The 19182-nt window shown below is 37.2% G+C and overlaps 1 protein-coding gene across 5 annotated transcripts in view; it reads right to left on the bottom strand.

Moving 5' to 3' along the window:
* Nucleotides 1–19182, bottom strand: part of DENND5A (DENN domain containing 5A) — a 115627-nt gene that overhangs the window by 15911 nt on the left and 80534 nt on the right. For all 5 annotated transcript variants that reach the window (XM_027073179.2, XM_027073180.2, XM_027073181.2 and 2 more), the window contains 4 exons: nt 14441–14591; nt 13674–13767; nt 10461–10592; nt 5224–5376 (listed from right to left, as the gene is read on the bottom strand). In XM_027073179.2, coding sequence (XP_026928980.1) covers nt 5224–5376; nt 10461–10592; nt 13674–13767; nt 14441–14591 — 530 coding nt within the window. The remainder of the gene's footprint in view (nt 1–5223; nt 5377–10460; nt 10593–13673; nt 13768–14440; nt 14592–19182) is intronic.

Genomic DNA, 19182 nt, shown 5'->3' with positions numbered 1-19182 from the left:
AGCAAATAACCTATCAACTTCTGAGTTGGTTAAAGGCCAGCTTGGGTAGAGCATGATGGCTTTTGTACATAGGAGCTAATACCCAGTCTATAGGATTCCATGACAACTCCTGAGTTTCCTTAAATATTTAAAGGCATTATTGTCTTTAGGCTGAGGAGAAGCTGTCACTAAGATGAAGATTTACTCTTGAAGGTAAAGTTGAAGAAGGCTGCAGGTACTTAACTACAGTCAGTGTAACAGAACCTTAGCATTTGGAAATGTAAAAGTTGCAGTTTAAACTAAGACATGTAGCAATTTGTCATTTTACCAAGGCAAAGATTTGATTAGCATTTGCAAGCCTGATGTGAGGGAGCAATTTGCCTAGGTGGTGAGTGAGCCCAGCTGGCCATCCAGTAACTGTTTTGTCTTTTTCTAGCCATCCTGCAGTACACAGTGACCCTTGTATGTGACTTAAAAAAAAACTTTATATCAGATTCATGGTAAATGTTTCTATATAGCTGACATAATATAAATGTAGTATTATGTTTGTTTTAGTAGTAGGATTTATTATAATAATTTTATAAATGACTTTAGTTCTGTATTTTAAAGAATAGTAATAATAATAGAAGTTACCATGTCTTGAGGCTTGCTATAAACTAAGTACTACATTAAATGTTCAAAATATATTTTATTCAATGCTCTCAACAATACTACAAGATAGGTAGCTCTATCCTCATTTTCTTTAGACAAGGTCAAATTGGGGATCAAAGATTAAGTAACATGTAAAAGATCACAGAGCTAGTAAGCAGAGTGTTGGGATTCAAGCTTCAATCTATCTAATATCAGAACCACTGCTATCAATAATGATGCTATACAGACTGTCTAAAAGAGATTTAACTTTTGAAGTTATACTTTCTGAAGAAAGTTTTATGCTCTCAAATGAATGCAAAGATTTTAAGGTCTCAAAATTTGTCCCTTGAGAATACTGAGTATTTATTTTGTTTCCATCCACCAACTTGATCTATCTTAGGAGAAAAAAGCAAGCATCTGAATGGAAGAAAAACCCTCATCTATAAATCACCAAGTTGGTGACATAAACTTGCTGTATGTTTGGATATCCTACAAGATTTAACCAGCTTTAAAAAAAAAGAAAAGAAAAAAGATTTAGACAGCTTAAAACAAAACCGAATAATCATCATGGCATTTTTTTAAAAAACACAAGTTAAAACTAGAAACGACTATTTTTTTATTCATCAAAAAAACAAATATTTGGGGGAAAAATAATGTTTAACAACATCAGTGAGACTTACAACCCCTATACACTAACTGGTATATTAATACAATAAATATGAAAGACAATGCAAGAGCTTAAAATACTCACACTCTTTGATTTAATAATTCAACTTCTAGAAATCCATCCACTTATCCACCAAAACCATTAAAGTAGGCTCCTGAAAGGGACTTTGGCTTGTCACTTGTATCTCAGAATCTAGGAAGACCAGGAAGGCAGCCTCCCTTAACAGAATTGTGCGAATGTGACACACACTAAATATAGCTGGTCACCAGAGAGGCAATGATACTGAAGAGCCAAAGGCTAGAGCAACACCAGGCTGCCATGCCAGGAGGATGCCCTGGCTCACAGTGATTTTACTCACGAGGAGGGAGAGCAAAGGCAGGAGTGAGAGAGCAGCAGCTGGGCTGACAGGTCTTTCTAGTTCAGGAGACATGGATTATTCTTTTTCCTCTTTTGAAGAGGCTGATTGAGACTGCAAGGTTCAATTTAGCCTAACTACCCATTTGGGGTAGTTATATAGAGATAGCAAGATCTAAGTAGCACCAGATTCTCCAGGGATGTCATATACATGGAAGGTACGAAACAACCCCTTCTCACTTACCCCAAGGGCAGCAGTTACAAAACCAGTGTGAAAAACCAAACCTCACCTCTTATTGTCAGAAGAATATACTAGAGAAGGATACACATCTCCTTGAAAAATGTCACTGAAAGCCAAAGAGAGCTGTGAAGATAACAGAGCTTAAGAGGACTTGCTGAAGGCAGCCCTGCGTGTAGACAGTTGTATGGCTAATAACAAAATTTAGAAAGCTAGCAGCAAAACCTGCTGTTTGGATTCTCTCTACTTTCTAAGTAGATAAAATAGGTAATTGATCAATAAGGTGCCCTCAGAAGGGGGCAGTAAAATCACCTTCTGAGAGTAAATTTGGTCACTGCATGATCATGCATAATCTGCATGATGGAGACCAGGTAACCAGGTTACAGCTTTTGGATTAGAACATAACCAAAGAATGTCTCAGCAGGAGAGAAACGCTCTACACACAAGCTAGCAAAGTAGAGGCCTAAGGAGGACATGCTGTAGAAACCCAACATAGATAGTCTTGGTCAATCCTCAGCTGAACATCCATGTGTCTTTGAGGGTATAAATGACCTGCCAAAAAAGCACATACCCTTGCTTCCCTCTGGTGACACTGTTAGTGCTTTACTTCTAGCACTCCAAATGCAGACTTCAGAACAAAATGGGACCTCAACTGAAAAGTCCCCATTATTTTGAACTAGTTTCTCACTAAACAAGTAGCCCCTATCCATCCAAACTGAGAAGGGAATCAAATTGGCTCCAAAAGATATTCCTTATACTATGGGAATTTTTGCAGAATATGGCTACAAAGCCTCAGAGGACAGGTTTAGAACATGGTATGGTTATTAGTTCTTAAACTGCAGGAGAAGTCTCACTAATGCTCTAGAAATTTTTATGGCAAATATTAAAAAGTTTTGGTGGCGTATGTTTTACCAAAAAGCTGAAGAGCTCAACTATAGTGCCAGGCTCGCTCAACTTCAAGGAAATTGATAAAATGATTATTTATATTCTATTCAGTTGTTATAAAGAAAAGTAAAGAAACAAATTCTTCATGTAGAACCTAGCATAAGAGCTTTCATATGTTATATACCTACCACACGCCAGGTTATTTGTATTATATCTAATTATCATAACCCTCAAAGGTAGACTTGATTAACTCTGTAGTATTGATAAAAAAAATGAAACTCAAAAATCACAAGTTACTGGAAGTCATCCAGTGGAGCTAAGATTCAAAAATCCCAGGCCTCCTGACTCCAAAGCCCATGGTGTTGCTATTATACTACAGGAATCTCAAAATTATAGGAATTTGGTGATGCACAATTTTTAGCATTTAAAAAATTTTATAATCACATTATTGTTTATAATATTTAAAAATCAGAAATAATCTAAATGGTAATAAAGGATTGATTCAAATATGGAAAATGTATACAGTGGATACGGTAACTAAAACTGAGATCTGAGAAGAGTAATGACCATAAACATTTACAAAGCACCTCCCACATTCCAGGCTCTGAGTTCAGTGCTTCACATGAACTATCTTAAATCCTCACAAGAATCCTATGGAGGTGGGTACTTTAAAAATTCCATCATATATAGGAAGAAACAGAAGCCTGGAAAAGCTACATATCTTGATCAGTCTTATAAAGTTATTAACTGGGAATCAAACCCATGTCTATCTGATTCCTAGTTTGAACTCTTAAACATTACAGTATCACCTAAAAATTAGATAAGGACACAGAAAAAATATTCTGAGGTTAAAAAAAGAAAAAGCAAGTTACAAAACATTATGTACAGTATGATCCCATCTAGATTTTTGTAAAAACAGTTTTACTGAGATATAATTCACGTTACCGTAAAGTTCACACGTATAAAGTTATACAATTTTCTGCAAAAAAAAAAAAAATCCAGTTTTTAGTACATTCACAGAGTTGTGCAACCATCACCACTACCTAATTTTAGAACATTGTCATCACCCAAAAAGAATTATCAGTCACTCCCTATTCCTCCTTCCCTCCTGCCTCTGACATCTCCTAATCTACTTTCTGACTACGAATTTGTCTATTCTGGACATTTTATATAAACAGGATCATACAATATGTGGTCTTTTGTGACTGACTTCTTTCACTTAGTATGTTGAACCATCTATCATCTTTCATTCCTTTTACTACTGAATTAAATTCCATTGTACAGACATACCACATTTAGTGTATCTATTCATCAACTGATGGACATTTGAATTGTTCTACTTCTGGTCTATTAGGAATAAGGCTGCTATGAACATTTGAGTACATGTTTTTATATAGACGTCATATTTCCATTTCTCTTGAGTACACAGCTAGAAGTGAACTTGCTGTATCATATGATAACACCATGTTTAACATTTTGAGGAACTGCCAGACTATGTTCCAAAGTGGCTGCACCATTCTACATTCCCACTAGCAATGTGTGAAGGTTCTAATTTTTCCACATCCTTACTAAACTTGTTTTGTCTGTCTTTTTTTAGTTATCCTAGCGGATGTGAAAAGGTATCTCACTGTAGTTGAATTTTTAAATATACACTGTATATGGGTATATGTGCGTAGAAAAATGTCTTGAAGAACAGATGTAGTAAACTGTCTCTATACCCATAACAATGACAACTCCAGAAGGGCAGAGATCTTGGTCTGTTTTGTTCACTTAGGTATCTCAAGTGCCTACAACAGTGCCGGACACTGTTGGCTCTCAAAAAAATAGTTGCAACATACTTACATATATTTTCTAATTTATCCATATTAAAACTGCTTTTGAAAAGATTTCAAGTTCTTTTCAAATTTAAAAATGTATAAAAATAAAAGTTGTCCATCTTAACCAAATACTCCTTGTAGAGTATTCTGAAATAAGGAAATTCTCTGGTATTCAGCAGTAAAAATCAAACTTAGTGTCATTCAGTCCTTTCTCAAATCTTTAGATAGTTAAGCTATCTGCATATAAAACAAATGTTAATGACAGACCTTTTTCCACTGGGAATGTACAGTGAAGGACCTTTAGAGGACATCTGGTACTTAGGAGCTCCAAGTTCTCTCTTTTGTGTTCCATTTCCAGACTAGGGCCAGATGCCAAAAAGGATCTATCAATTTGGCCTTCAGCTCTATTCACAAAAAGGAAGATGCCACTCTAAAAATGTCTTCACAAACACACAGGTTTATGAAGCAAATTAAAAAAAAAAATAGCTTGGATCATATTTATTTACTTATTAGTTTGTTTAGCTATTTCAAGTCTCACTCTACCATGCCATGTACCATTCTTCAAAGCCAGCCAGCTGGAGAAGTATGGGAAAGCTAGTCAGTGAAAACAGAAAGACAGTTTGCTCAGCAGGGAGAGTCTACACATTCCTTACCTGCTTTACTTGTAGCCCATGACTCCAGATCCTCTCTAGGAGGTCACAAAGGCTGGCAATCAAGGTGTTCTCCTCCACCCCTGTGATGTTCACCTCCCCGTGCCCTAGCTCCACAGCCTCTCGGCCCATTTTCTCCACCAGCATCCTCTTGGTCTACAAGGAATCAGTCAGCAGGATTAGATAACCCAGTGAGCAGGATCATGTGCAACTAGAGAGGGTTGTGGCCACCTGCACAGCACATCTGCTGGGCTGGGAAGGGCAAGATGAACAAGACCAAGAGACACAGTATATTTATTCTCCACCATGTACGTCAGGTTATGGTACATTCTTTAAAAGTTTAGTTATAGGGGCACCTGGGTAGCTCAGCTGGTTAAGCATCCAACTCCTAATTTTGACTCAGGTCATGATCTCACAGTTCAGGAGATCGAGCACCAGGTTGGGCTCTGCACTGACTGACAGCATAGATCTTGCATGGGATTCTCTCTTCCTCTCACAGTAAATAAATAAATATATTTTTTTTTAATTTTTTTTTTTAACGTTTATTTATTTTTGAGACAGAGAGAGGCAGAGCATGAATGGGGGAGGGTCAGAGAGAGAGGGAGACACAGAATTGGAAGCAGGCTCCAGGCTCTGGGCCATCATCAGCCCAGAGCCCGACGCGGGGCTCGAACTCACAGACCGTGAGATCGTGACCTGAGCTGAAGTCGGACGCTTAACCGACTGAGCCACCCAGGCGCCCTTATATTTTTAAAGTTTAGTTTCAAAGATAAGAAAACAGCAATCACTGTATGATCCTGGGCCTACTTCTTCTTTCTGTGATGTCCTCACTCTGGATTAAGTTTTTTCATTTATGAACTGAAAAAAGTTAAATAAAATTGGTCATGCTCACTTCTGAGATTCTCTGATTCTCATTGTTTAACTGATCTTACCAAACAAACCTTCAAGTATTTAATGCTAGAAATACATCTGAAGTACCTGTCAAAGGGATCAAAAATTAAAGACAAATGATTTACTTTTAAGTAAAATTTCCAAATGCTTATTATAAAAAAACCAAAAAACACACACTGTGTAATGATCATTGCAACCTTTATTACTGTGTACCAGGCACTGTATTAAGCACTACAACTCTATGAGTAAGTATTATTATTGTTCCCAATTTACTAATAAGGAAACTGAGGTCAGAGAACTTAAGGAACTTGCCAAAATCACACAGCAAAGAAAGAGAAGATCTGGCCTCTGAATCTAACTCCGCATGAATACTGAGTTCAAGTCCTTAACTAACACTTACTTAGTTATGTTATAAATTTGTGACATACAAAAATCTAAAGAACAGGAAGAAAATCACCCCTAATTCTGCCTTTCAGAAGCAACAATTCTTAATACTTTGGCATATTTCTTTCCGGTGTTGTTATTTTTAATACTTTTTCTGTAAAATATATCTCATATACCTGTATTATGTGTGTATGTATATGTATGCATGTGTATGTGTGTTATATATCACACACACTATTACAACCATCACCCAAATTAAGAAATGAAACACTGCCCATCCATATCTGAAGCGTTCCATGTGTCCTCTCTCATCACCTTCCCACTCTGGAAGTGCCTACTATCCTGACCTACACAACAGAACTATACAGAAAAGCAAAGAAATGCTTATCACCTATATTTGCATTGCTAAACAATGTAGTTTAGTTTTGCCTATATGTTTTCTTTTGTGATCTGCTTTTTCATTAAACTTTGTTTGTAAAATTCACACGCATTGATGGGTATAGCTGTTGTCCATTTCCATCACTGTATAGCATTCCAACATATGAATATACTCACAATTTATTTATTAATTCTCTTACTGATTAGCATTTGGATTGTTTCCTGTTTGGGGATACTACAAAGAATGTTGTAAACTACTTGTACATACCTCCTGGGTTACACTGTTCTCTAGGGAAAAGATCTAGGAGAAGAATACTAGATAATGTTACACCGTTTTCCAAAGTGGTCACACTAATTTATACGTCCAACAGTATGAGAACTCCTGTTGCTCCACATGCTAACCAACATTTGGCACTGCTAGATGAATTATGTACATTTTTCTCTGCATGTTAACATCTCTGAAATTGGGATGTATTTCATAGTCATTGTGGACCAGACAGTGGACATAAGAAAGGTGTCACTGGCTAGGCAGGCACCTCAAAACTTGGGAATAAATGTCCTCAATTTGGAAAACAAAACTCAGAGACAAGAGAAAAGGCTTCTTTCAAGAAAGGTGGCATCACCTATGCTCTTAATAGCAGAGAAGACAACATTGTATGGAAAATAATGGATACCAATGGCTCAGAGTGAGCTGATTGAAGCTGTTTTTTTAAATACCTGAATTCAAAATATCAGTACTGATACATCCATCTAATTTGTGACTGCAATAATGTCTTCTGTAAAAGAAAGTATATTTGATTTCATTCTATAAATGACCGCCATTAACAAACTGAAGATGCAGGAAAATCTTTTTTCTACTGATGAATAAACAAGATGTAGTAGAGACCAAGCTACTTGAATTGTCCTAAAAAGTATGGTACACCGACTTGGTTGAAAGTCTATTTTTATTAGAAACTACATTCATAACTAAAACATTAAAAACTAAGAATGATTATATTTTAATCCAACAATCCTTCTTCTGAGTATATATCCAAAAGAACTGAAATCAGAATCTCAAAGAGGTATCTGTACCTTATGATCATTGCCACATTATTCACAATAGCCAAGATATGGAAACAATTCAAGTGCTCAAGAACGAAATCCTGTCATTTGCAGTAACCTGGATGAACCAGGAGGACATTATGCTAAGTGAAACAGGCCAGTCACAAAAAGACAAATACTACATGATTCTACTTATATGAGGTATCTAAAATAGTCAAACTCACAGAAGCAAACAGAATGGTGGTTGCCAGAGGGGGAAAAGGGGGAAATAGGGAATTGTTGCTCTGTAGGTATAAAATTTCAGTATGTGAGATGAGTAAATTTTAGAGGTCTGCTGTACAACATAGCATCTATTTTTTTTTATTCCAGTATAGTTAACAGTATTATATTAATTTCAGGTGTGCAGTATAGTGATTCAACAATTCTACACATTACTCAGTGCTTGCTCATCATGGTAAGTATACTCTTAATTCACTTCACCTGTTTCACCTGTTCCCCCCACCCACCTTCCCTCTGGTAACCACCAGTTTGTTCTCCATAGTTATGAGTCTGTTTTTTGGTTTGTCTTTTTTCTTTGTTCGTTCCTTTCTTAAGTTCAACATATGAGTGAAATCATATGGTATTTGTCTTTCTCTGACTTCTTTCACTTAGCATTATACCCTCTAGATCCATTCATGTTATTGCAAATGGCAAGATTTCATTCTTTTTTATGGCTGAGTAATATTCTATTGTGTGTGTGTGTGTGTGTGTGTGTGTATACACATACATATATATATATATATATATATATATACACACATACACCATTTCCTTATCCATTCATCTATTAATGAACCTTTGGGTTGCTTCCATAATTTGGCTATTGTAAATAATGCAGCTATGAACATAGAGGTACATATATCTTTTTGAATGAGTATGTTTTGAGTAAATACCCAGTAGTACAATTGCTGGATTATAGGGTAATTCTATTTTTAATTTTTTGAGGAACTTCCGTACTGTTTTCCACAGTGGCTGCACCAGTTTGCATTCCCACCAAGAGGGCATGAGGGTTCCTTTTTTTCCACATCCTTGCCAACACTTGGGTGTTTCTTGAGTTTTTTATTTTAGCCATTCTAACAGGTATGAGGTGATATCTCATTGTGGTTTTGATTTGTATTTCCCTGATGATGAGTGATGTTGAGCATCTTTTCATATGTCTGTTGGCCATCTGTATGTTTTCTTTGGAAAAATGTCTGTTTATGCCTTCTGCCCATTTTTAATTGAATTATTTGTTTTATTGGTGTTGAGTTGTATATGTTCTTTACATATTTTAGCCCTGTATCAGATGTCATTTGCAAATTATCTTCTCCCATTCAGTATGTTGTTACCTTTCAGTTTTGTTAACTGTTTCCTTTATTGTACAGAAGATTTTTATTTTGATGTAGTCCCAATAGTATTTTTGCTTTTGTTTCCCTTGCTTCAAGAAATATATCTAGAAAGATGTTGCTATGGCCAATGCCAGAGAAATTTCTGCCTGTGCTCTCTTTCAGTTTTATGGGTTCAGGTTTCACATTTTGATACTTAATCCATTTTGAGTTTATTTTTGTGTATAGTGTAAGAAAGTAGTCTAGTTTCATTCTTTTGCATATAGCTGTCCAATTTTCCCAATAGCATTTGCTGAAGAGACTTTTTCCCATTCCATATTCATGCCTCCTTTGTCAAAGATTAGTTGACCATATAGTCATGAGTTTATTTCTGGGCTCTCAATTCTGTTCCATTTACCTATGTGTCTATTTTTTTTTAACACAGTACCTATTATTAACAATAGATTATTGGGCACTTCACAATATGTTAAGAGACAGATCTCATGTTAAGTATACTTACCCACAGAAACAAACAAAAACCAAAAAAATAACACAAGGAAATTTTTGGAAATGATAGGTAAGTTTAGCATCTTAACTGTGGTTGATATTATCATGGGTGTATACGTATGTCTAAACTTGTCAAAATGTATACATTAAAATATGTGTGTAATTTTTTTGTGTATCAAGTATACCTCAAAAAAACCTTTAAAAAATTACTGTCTGTAGAATTGAGAAAAATATCCCAACAACACACTTTGGCCTGGCACACAGTAGGCACTCAGTAAATTCTTGTATCTAAATAATGAGACCACTTCTATCAAATTAAAACAGAGAGGCAAAAACATTTTCATGTGTGTAAGACTAATCAGTTGAAGACAATTCAACTATAAGGGTTTTATATAAATAGTATAAGATGTCTAAAATTGAAAACTGTATCTATCTTTCAGTTTTAAAAAATACATGTTAATATCAAGCAAAGTGTGCTTGCTCTCTATTAATGGTATATTTATTTAAAGCAAATACACCTAATTCTAAGTTAACAGAATCTCAACATCAGTAGTATCCCATTATATTAACAATATTTTTAAAGCCAAGAAAGAGTGATCAGGGCCAAGATGTGTCTCCCCGTGGCTGCCAAGGGAAACAACACACACACACACACACACACACACACACACACACACACACACAACCATGGCTCACCTTGTTGCGGCACTCCTTCAGCAGGCCCTCTACAAACTTCCAGTTGGTTTGAGCAATCACTGACGGGGAGAGGTTGGACAATTTGGGCTGGCGGATGGTGCTGCCCATATTTCTGGCTTCCTGGATGTATTTCTACAGCAAACGGAAAAATCAAAAGCTCTTTGTGTTTACGCACACAAACCATGGGTGACCAGTACTAATGAGAGCCTGAAGAGGGCACTATTACCACCTGCACTTTCTTATTGTCTCTTTCCTATGCTCAAAGTTGGGAGTGGCAAGTTTAAAACACAACTCTTGCAGCAAAGAGAAAAACAGACAACATGAGTTCTGTTTTCTTTGATGTAAGGCATCCCATGAGTACTGTAATTACCTTTGCTTTAATGATAGAAGAGGTAAAAAAAAAAAAAACACGGTTAACACAGAGCTAACACATGGCTGCAACATGTATAGTTCAATGTACAAACCCACCCAAATTTCAGAGTACTACTGAGAAAATCATTTTCTCCAACAAGCTGAGAGGACTTTAACTCCTCTGCCCATTTCAAAGGTATCTACCCTTACTATCATAAAGTATAGCCTTGCTAAATTAGAGCCTAGAAAAGAAGACTGCACATTTAATAGAAGACTGCACATTTAAAATAATAACTGCATTTTCCACTTTTCTACAATGTGCTGGTGATTTTCCATATACTATTTTTTTAAGTTTATTTATTTATTTTGAGAGAGAGAGAACAGGGGACGGGCAGAGAGACAGAGGGAGAGAGAGAAAATCCCAAGCAGGCTCTGCGCTGCCAGTGCAGAGCCCAACACGGGGCTCAAACTCACAAATGATGAGATCATGACCTGAGCCGAAATCAAGAGTCCAATCTTAACCAACTGAGCCACCCAGAGGCCCCACTATTTGTTTTAACATAGAACCCCCTGACATCCTCTCAGTATCTCAAGTTCACAACCAATATTTTTACCCCAGACTTTATTCCAGTAGTACAATTGTGTCCATTCTACCTTCTGGTCCCTCAATCTGCTCCTACTACCAACCCCCAAGGTTAGGCTTCAATTCTCTCACCTGGACTACCTGCCTCCTAGTTTGTTACCTACCTCCTGTACCTCCTTACTCCAAAATATTCAGCCTACAGCCTCCATTACAAGACAAATACCAAGTGTTTGATCCTACATTTATTTCTTCCACTTGACTGCTCTTTGTCTCTCAAAACCCTATCATCCTCCCAGACTTAAAGAGATGATGGCTCTATCAGTCTTGTTGAATAATACCCCAGGTAGAACTGACCTCTGCTTTCTCTAATCAGTGATCAAACACTGACTTGCCTCTCATAGGACCCTTCCAAAAGACTATTCTACTAAAGTTATTTGTGTATCTGACTTTGTTCCCTAATAAACTGGTATCCCTGAGGACAAGTCTATCTCCTTCTCATCTTTATATTTCAAAGTGCTTATTACAACGATTGGACCAAGTAAACATGCTCAATAAACACTGTTGAAAGAATATGGAGGTGAGATGGAAGACCCAGGGGACACTTCTAAAATAACACCAATACTCAACACTTCATTTCCACCCTCACACAAACAAAAACTCTAAGCACAAGGATGCCTGCGTGGCTCAGTCGGTTGAGCACCTGACTCTTGATTTTGGCTCAGGTCATGATTTCACAGTTTGTGAGATCCAGCCCTGTGTTGGGCTCTGCACTGCCAGTGCAAAGCCTGCCTGGGTTTCTCTCTCTCCCTCCCCATCTTTTTCTGCCCCTCCCCCCACCCAAAAGAAACCAATAAACATTAAAAAAAAAAAAAACAATGCTAAGCACAATCATATCCTATAAATCAGCAGTTAAAAATTCATAGCCAGGGTTGCCTGGGTGACTCAGTCAGTTAAGCATCCAACACTTGATTTCAGTTCAAAACATAACCTCACAGTTCGTGAGTTCAAGCCCCACATAGGGCTCTGCACTGAGCACAGAGCCTGCTTGGGATTCTGTCTCCCACTCTCTGCCCTCCCCCAACCCCCTTTCTCTCAAAAATAAATAAGCCTTTTTTAAAACTTCATCGCCATACCTCGCAATTCTAATTTATTCCTTTAAAAAACAGCAAAGACAAAATAGTATTTATTTTCCAATTCACTGAGGTGTCAGACTAATATGAAAACAATATGCTTTAATAGGTTTTAAATGTATAAAATGCAAATTGCAGGTTCTTTTCTCAAAGAGAAGTTCCTGAAATAGGTTTCTGAAGGTGAAGCCCCATTTTTACAACTTCTCTGCAACTAAGGCAGGGTCTCCATCCTGAGGTTTAGAAGTAGAAACTTCACTGGGAACGAGTTACAGGAGAGCTGAGAAACTCAGCTGGTAAACTCAGGTCAATTCAGGAATCCCCAATCCCCAGGCACCTAATGATAACATTCTTCTCTTTTGCTTCTCTAAGAAAAAAAGTCAAGATTATTGGTTTTAGGTGTGCCTGGATGGCTCAGTCGGTTAAGCGACCAACTTTGGCTCAGGTCATGATCTTGGTCCGTGAGTTTGAGCCCCCTGTCGTGCTCTATGCTGACAGCTCAGAGCCTGTAGCCTGCTTCAGATTCTGTGCCTCTCTCTCTCTGCCCCCCTCATACGCTTGCTCTCTCTCTCAAAAAATGAATAAACATTTAAAAAAATTTTAAAGAAAAGATTATGTTTTAAATTAATATACACAAAAAATAGAAGAAAAGTCCCCCGTACCCGTTTCAGAAATTCACAGCATTAACCCAAGTTCAGCTTTTCTTCCTTCTCACTTTAATAGAATTAACTTTTTTCTACCATATTACACACACACACACACACAAAGTCTCACAAATTTTAAAAGAATTTCTTCCAAATCTCAGACTCTTATCTTCTGAGTTTTCCTGTCACACTCCCCAGGGAGCATATGCATGACTGAGTACTGAAAGGACAGTGAAAGCCTGGACATTACTCCTGATAGGGCTGCAAACAGGGCCTGGCTCAGGGAGAGGACCTACTAGCGGTCACTTGCAAAACATCATATATCCTAGATTTGTCATAACCAAGGCCCAGTATCAGGTATCGGGAACTAACCCTAGTATTAACCCATCTTTATGGGAGAGATCACTACTAAGACATTTGAATCAGATCAGAGGTCATGAAAATGGGAAAGAGAAGTAGAGTGTAGAATAGTCAAGAGCCACTGTTTGTCACCCTTAAGATGTCTTACCTCTCTCTGGTCATTATCTAAACGCAGGTGTTCTGTGTGCTGCTTCTGCCTATCTTTCCGCCTCCACTGAGCAGGGGCATTCCTTTTTGTCCACCTGACAGAATCCAAGCAGGCAATTATGAACATTGCACTAAGAAAGTAAGGTCAGGTTATGTCTAGGGAATAACGCTGGGCATGGGAAAAATACCTAACAGTCAATAGAGATAGCTCAGAGACCTTGAGGAAAAGTAGCTGAGAGCTCAGTGACTAGGCAAGAAAGAGAAAACTCCCCAGGAGAACATAGACATATCTCTCTTAAAACACATGTAAAAACTTCACATGCAAATCCAAAACTATACTCCTTCTCTGTCTGGGCTTGACACACTCATCTCCAAAAGTAACTAAAAAAGAGCAACCCCACTAAGGTATCTACTTTTGGTTCAGACTCCAATTATTTCAACCACCACTTATTAAAGACACAATGCTAGCTAGCTAGGTGTGGTATGGGATTTAGTTGAGAGATGACTGCAAGCTATCTGTAGTCTGGCTTTTTGTAGCTTCTGGGCATGTGGAGCTATCCCAATTTGCAGAGTAGAGACAGGAGCGAATTATACTTTGTCACCTGTATTCTTGTTCAAACAAAAATGAACAACCTGGATGGTCTGGGTCATCTTCATATTTACTTTACAAAATTCCAGGGATCTTCCACAAGCTCAGGCCCTGATATGGGAGAACCCTCATCACTGTGGTTAGGGAGCTGGATAAGAGAATCCCTGGGGTTGACTCACTTGTTGCTGGCTGGCCCAGTGGAAAGCACATCAGACTGCAACTTAGGGAAAAAGCCTGGCTCATATTTCCCTTGTCCAATCTTCATGTCAAGTAAATGGGGGTGAATCGCAGTATGGTCAATTTTTGCCAGACGCAGTTCAATTGCTTTCTCTGAATGAGAACAACAAAAAATAAGTCAAACATTTTCTAAAATATACCATATTCTGAACCATAAGTTTCGATACATTTAAGATAATTTGAATCATACAATTATGTCCTCTAACCACAATTATCAATAATAGCATCTTGAAACTAAATAGCATGCTTCTATATAACTCATGGGTTAAAAAAGAAACCAAAAGAGAAATAAAGTTTGAAACTGAAGAAATACGAAAACACAAAATATCAGAATACGTAATTAAAATATTACTTGAGAGGAGATTTACAGCAATAAATGTCTATTTTAGAAAAGAAAGTTCTCAAAACTACTGACCTCAGCTTCCACCTTAAGAAACCAGAAAAGGACATGGACATTAAATCCAGAGTAAATACAAGAAAGGAAACAATACATGCCAGAGTAAAGTCAATGAAAGAGAGAGAAAATTAATAAATCCAAACAATGGTTCTTTTAGAAGATCAGTAAAACTAATGTAAAATGTTGGACTAATTAGCATAAAAAGAAAAAGACACAAATTAACAGTGTCAGGAATGAGAGAGGTAACATTGTTACAGATCCTATAGATATTAACAACAGAATATTACAAATAATTTAATGTCAACAAATTTAACAATAGGTTAAATGGAGAAATTCCTAGAAAAACACAAACCACAAAAGCTCACTCAAGAAGAAATAGATAATCTGAATAGCCCTATATATGTTTTAAAAATTGAATTTGCTGCTGCTCGGGATTCTCTCTCTTCCTCTCTCTCTGCCCCTCCTTCTCTATCTCTCTCTCTCAAAATAAATAAATAAACATTTCTTAAAAATCTTGTGGCAACTGGGTGGCTCAATCAGTTGAGCATCCAACTCCTGATTTCAGCTCAGGTCTGATCTCACATTTTGTGAGATTGAGCCCCACACTGGGCTCTGTGCTGACAGTATGGAGCCTGCTTGGGATTCTCTTTCTCCCTCTTTCTGCCCCTCCCCTGCTTGTGCTCTCTCTCCCTGAATGAATAAACAATAAATAAACAAACAAACAAACAAACACAAACAAACAAACAAACAAATAGCTTTATAAAGCCTTCCCACAAAAAAACTCTGGGTCCAGATGACTTCAGTGATGAATTCTACCAAATCTCTAAAGAAGAAATAATCCAAGAAACTGAAGAGAAGAAAAATAATAGTTCCCAACTTATTCTTGGAAGCCAGCATTATCCTGATACAAAATCAGACCAAGACATGTACCAATAGCCCTCATGAACACAGATGCAAAAATTCTATAAACAAATTTTTGGTAAATCTAATCCAATAATATACAAAAAGGATAATATGTCATGACCAAATACAGTTTCTCTCAGGAATGTAAGTTGATTTACATATTCAAAAATCAATGCATATCACTCACCAAATTAAAAAACCAATTCTAATAACCATATAATTACCTCAATAGGTGCACAAAAAGCATCTGACAATATACAACATCCACTTCTGATAAAAACTCTCAGCAAACTAGTAACAGAAGCAAACACCAACCAATAAAAGATATCCCTTGAAAAACTTACAGCTAACATCATACTTAACGGCGAATACTTTCCCCCCAAATCAAGAATAGACAACACTGCCCATTATCACCATATCTGTCTCACACTATAGTAAAGGTTCTAGCCAGTGCAATAAGACAAGATAAACAAATAAAAGGCATCTGGATTGGAAAGGAAAAAGTAAAACTATCATTATTTGCAGGCAATATTATCTATGTATAAAATTGGCTAGATGTACAGAAAGCAATTAGAAAAAAGTATGGTATGGTTGCAAGGCACACATCAACATACAAAACTCTATTGTATTTCTATCTATTTGCAATGAACAATGAGAAATTAAAATTTTACAATACCATTTAAAATAACATCTCAAAAAATGATACACTTAAAAGATAAATCTGACAAAAGATATGCAAAACTTGCACACCGAAAACTATATAACACTCTTGAAAGAAACTAAAGGTCTAAATAAATGGAGAAGTATGCTGTGTTCATGGAACATAAGACTCAGTAATGTTAAGGCATCAATTCTCCCTAAATTCGTCTACAGATTCAAGGCAATTTCAATAGAAAGAAAGAAAGAGAAAGAAAGGAAGGAAGGAAGGAAGGAAGGAAGGAAGGAAGGAAGGAAGGAAGGAAGGAAGGAAGGAAGGAAGATGGAAAGAATGAATTTGGATCCTTAGCTTACACTATCTAAAAAAATTAACTTGAAGTAGATTATAGGGGTGGCTTGGGTGGACCAGTTGGTTAAGTGTTCAACTCTTGATTTTGGCTTGGGTCATGATCTCCCAGTTCATGTGATCAAGCCCCACACTGGGCTCCACGTTGAGAGCTTGGAGCCTGCTTGGGATCATCTCTCGATCTCGGTCTCTGCCCAACCCCTGCTCATGCTCTCTCTCTCAAAATAAATAAACTTAAAACAAAACAAGAAATGGATCATAGACCTAAATATAAAGCCTGAAAATATAAAACTTCTAGAAAGAAATACAGAGGGGGAAAAAAATCTGTGGGGCACCTGGGTAGCTCAGTCAGTTAAGCATCCGACTCTTGGTTTCCATTCAGATCATGATCTCACAGTTTGTGAGATGGAGCCCCGCCCTGGGCTCTGCACTGAGGTCATGAAGCCTGCTTGGGATTCTCTCTCCCTCCCTATTTGACTCTCCCATATGCACATGCGAACATGTACAATCTCTGTCTCTCTCTCAAAATAAACACTAAAAAAAAAAAAAAAAATCTGTGACCTTGGATAGGCAAAAATTTCTTACATATAACAGCAAAAGTATAATCCTTTTTTAAAATGTTTGTTTGAGAGTGAGAGAGAGTGTGTGAGTAGGGAAGGTCAGAGAGAGAGGAAAGAAAGAATCCCAAGCAGGCAACACATTGTCAGTGCAGAGCCCAATGTGAGCCTCGATCTCATGAATCATGAGATTATGACCTGAGCTAAAATCAACAGTTGGATACTTAACCAACTGAGCCACCCAGGGACCCCATTCTTTTTTTTAAGATTTCTCTTAAAGTTTATTTATTTATTTTGAGAGAGACAGAAAGAGTCCGAGTCAGGAAGGGGCAGAGAGAGAGGCAGAATCCCAAGCAGGTTCCATGTAGTCAGTGCACAGTGCCCAACTTAGGGCTTGAACTCATGGAACTATGAGATCATGACCTAAGCCAAAATCAAGAGTCAGAGGCTTAACTGAATGAGCCACCAAGGTGCCCCTAAGATTTTATTTTTAAGTATTCTCTACACACAAGGTGGGGCTTGAACTCATAACCCTGAGATCAAGAGTTACATGCTCTATCAACTGAGCCAACCAGGCATCTCATTTATTTTTTTAAAGATTTGATCCATTTTTTCTTAAAACGATAAATCAGACCTCATCAACATTTTAAAAGCACTGTTTTTCTTAAACACTGCTCTTCAGAAAACAGTTAAGAGAATGAAAAGACAAGCCACAGAGTAGGGGAAATATTTGCAAATTATGTATCTGATAAGGTACTTGTATGAAGAATGTATAAAAAACTTGGAAAATTCAACAATAAGAAAACAACCTCCAAAAAGGGGAGAAATATTTAAATAAGCATTTCACCAGAAAAGATGAATGAATGAATGCCAAATAAGCAGACCAAGAAATGTTCAACATCATTAATCATCAGGAAGACCCAAATCAACACATTCTAATAGGTTTGTAGTGATATCTCATTGTGACACCACAATGAGATATCACTACAAACCTATTAGAAGGGTTAAAATCAAAAAGACTGACCATAAAAAAATGTTAACAACAATGTAGAGGAACTATAATTCTTATGCACTGCTAGCAGGAATATAAAATGTGCTGTGAAAGACAATTTGTCAGTTTCTTTAAAAAAGTCAACATACAGGGGCACCTGGGTGACTCGGTTGAGCGTCCAACTTCAGCTCAGGTCATGATCTCACTGTTCGTGAGTTTGAGCCCCATGTCGGGCTCTGTGCTGACAGCTGCCCCTCCCCCACTGGCACCCTGTCATACATGATCTAGTCACTCCACTCATAGGTATTTATTCAAGGGAAAAGAAAACATGTAAAAAAAAAAAAAAACAAAAACAAAAAAACAAACAAAAAAAACTGTTCATAGCCCAAACGTCCACCAACAGGAAAAGAAATAAATTGCAGTAATATCCATATAATGTAATACTACTCAGCAATAAACAGAATATAAATGAACTTCAAAGTAATTATGCTGAGTAAAAGAAGCAAGACAAAAAAGAAAAGAAAGAAAGAAAACAATGTATGATTCCATTTATATAAAATTCCAGGGGCTCCTGGGTGGCTCAGTCAGTTAAGTGTCCGACTCTTGATTTTGGCTCAGGTCATGATCTCAGGGTTGTGTAGTATTTCAGGGTTGTAAGACCAAGCCCTGCATCAGGCTAAGTGATGGGCGTGGAGCCTGGTTAAGATTCTATCTCTCCCTATCTCTCACTGCCCCTCCCCATTTCTCTCTCAAAAAAAAAAAAAGTGCCAGGTGCTACTCTAGGCCCTGCAGATATAGTGGTGAATCAAAGGAATGTCTTTATCTATAAAATT

The sequence above is a fragment of the Acinonyx jubatus genome, chromosome D1 (genome assembly GCF_027475565.1).
Source record: "Acinonyx jubatus isolate Ajub_Pintada_27869175 chromosome D1, VMU_Ajub_asm_v1.0, whole genome shotgun sequence".
Lineage (NCBI taxonomy): Eukaryota > Metazoa > Chordata > Mammalia > Carnivora > Felidae > Acinonyx > Acinonyx jubatus.
Note: the sequence above shows the minus strand (reverse complement) of the source record. Positions and strands in the feature narration are given on the sequence as shown.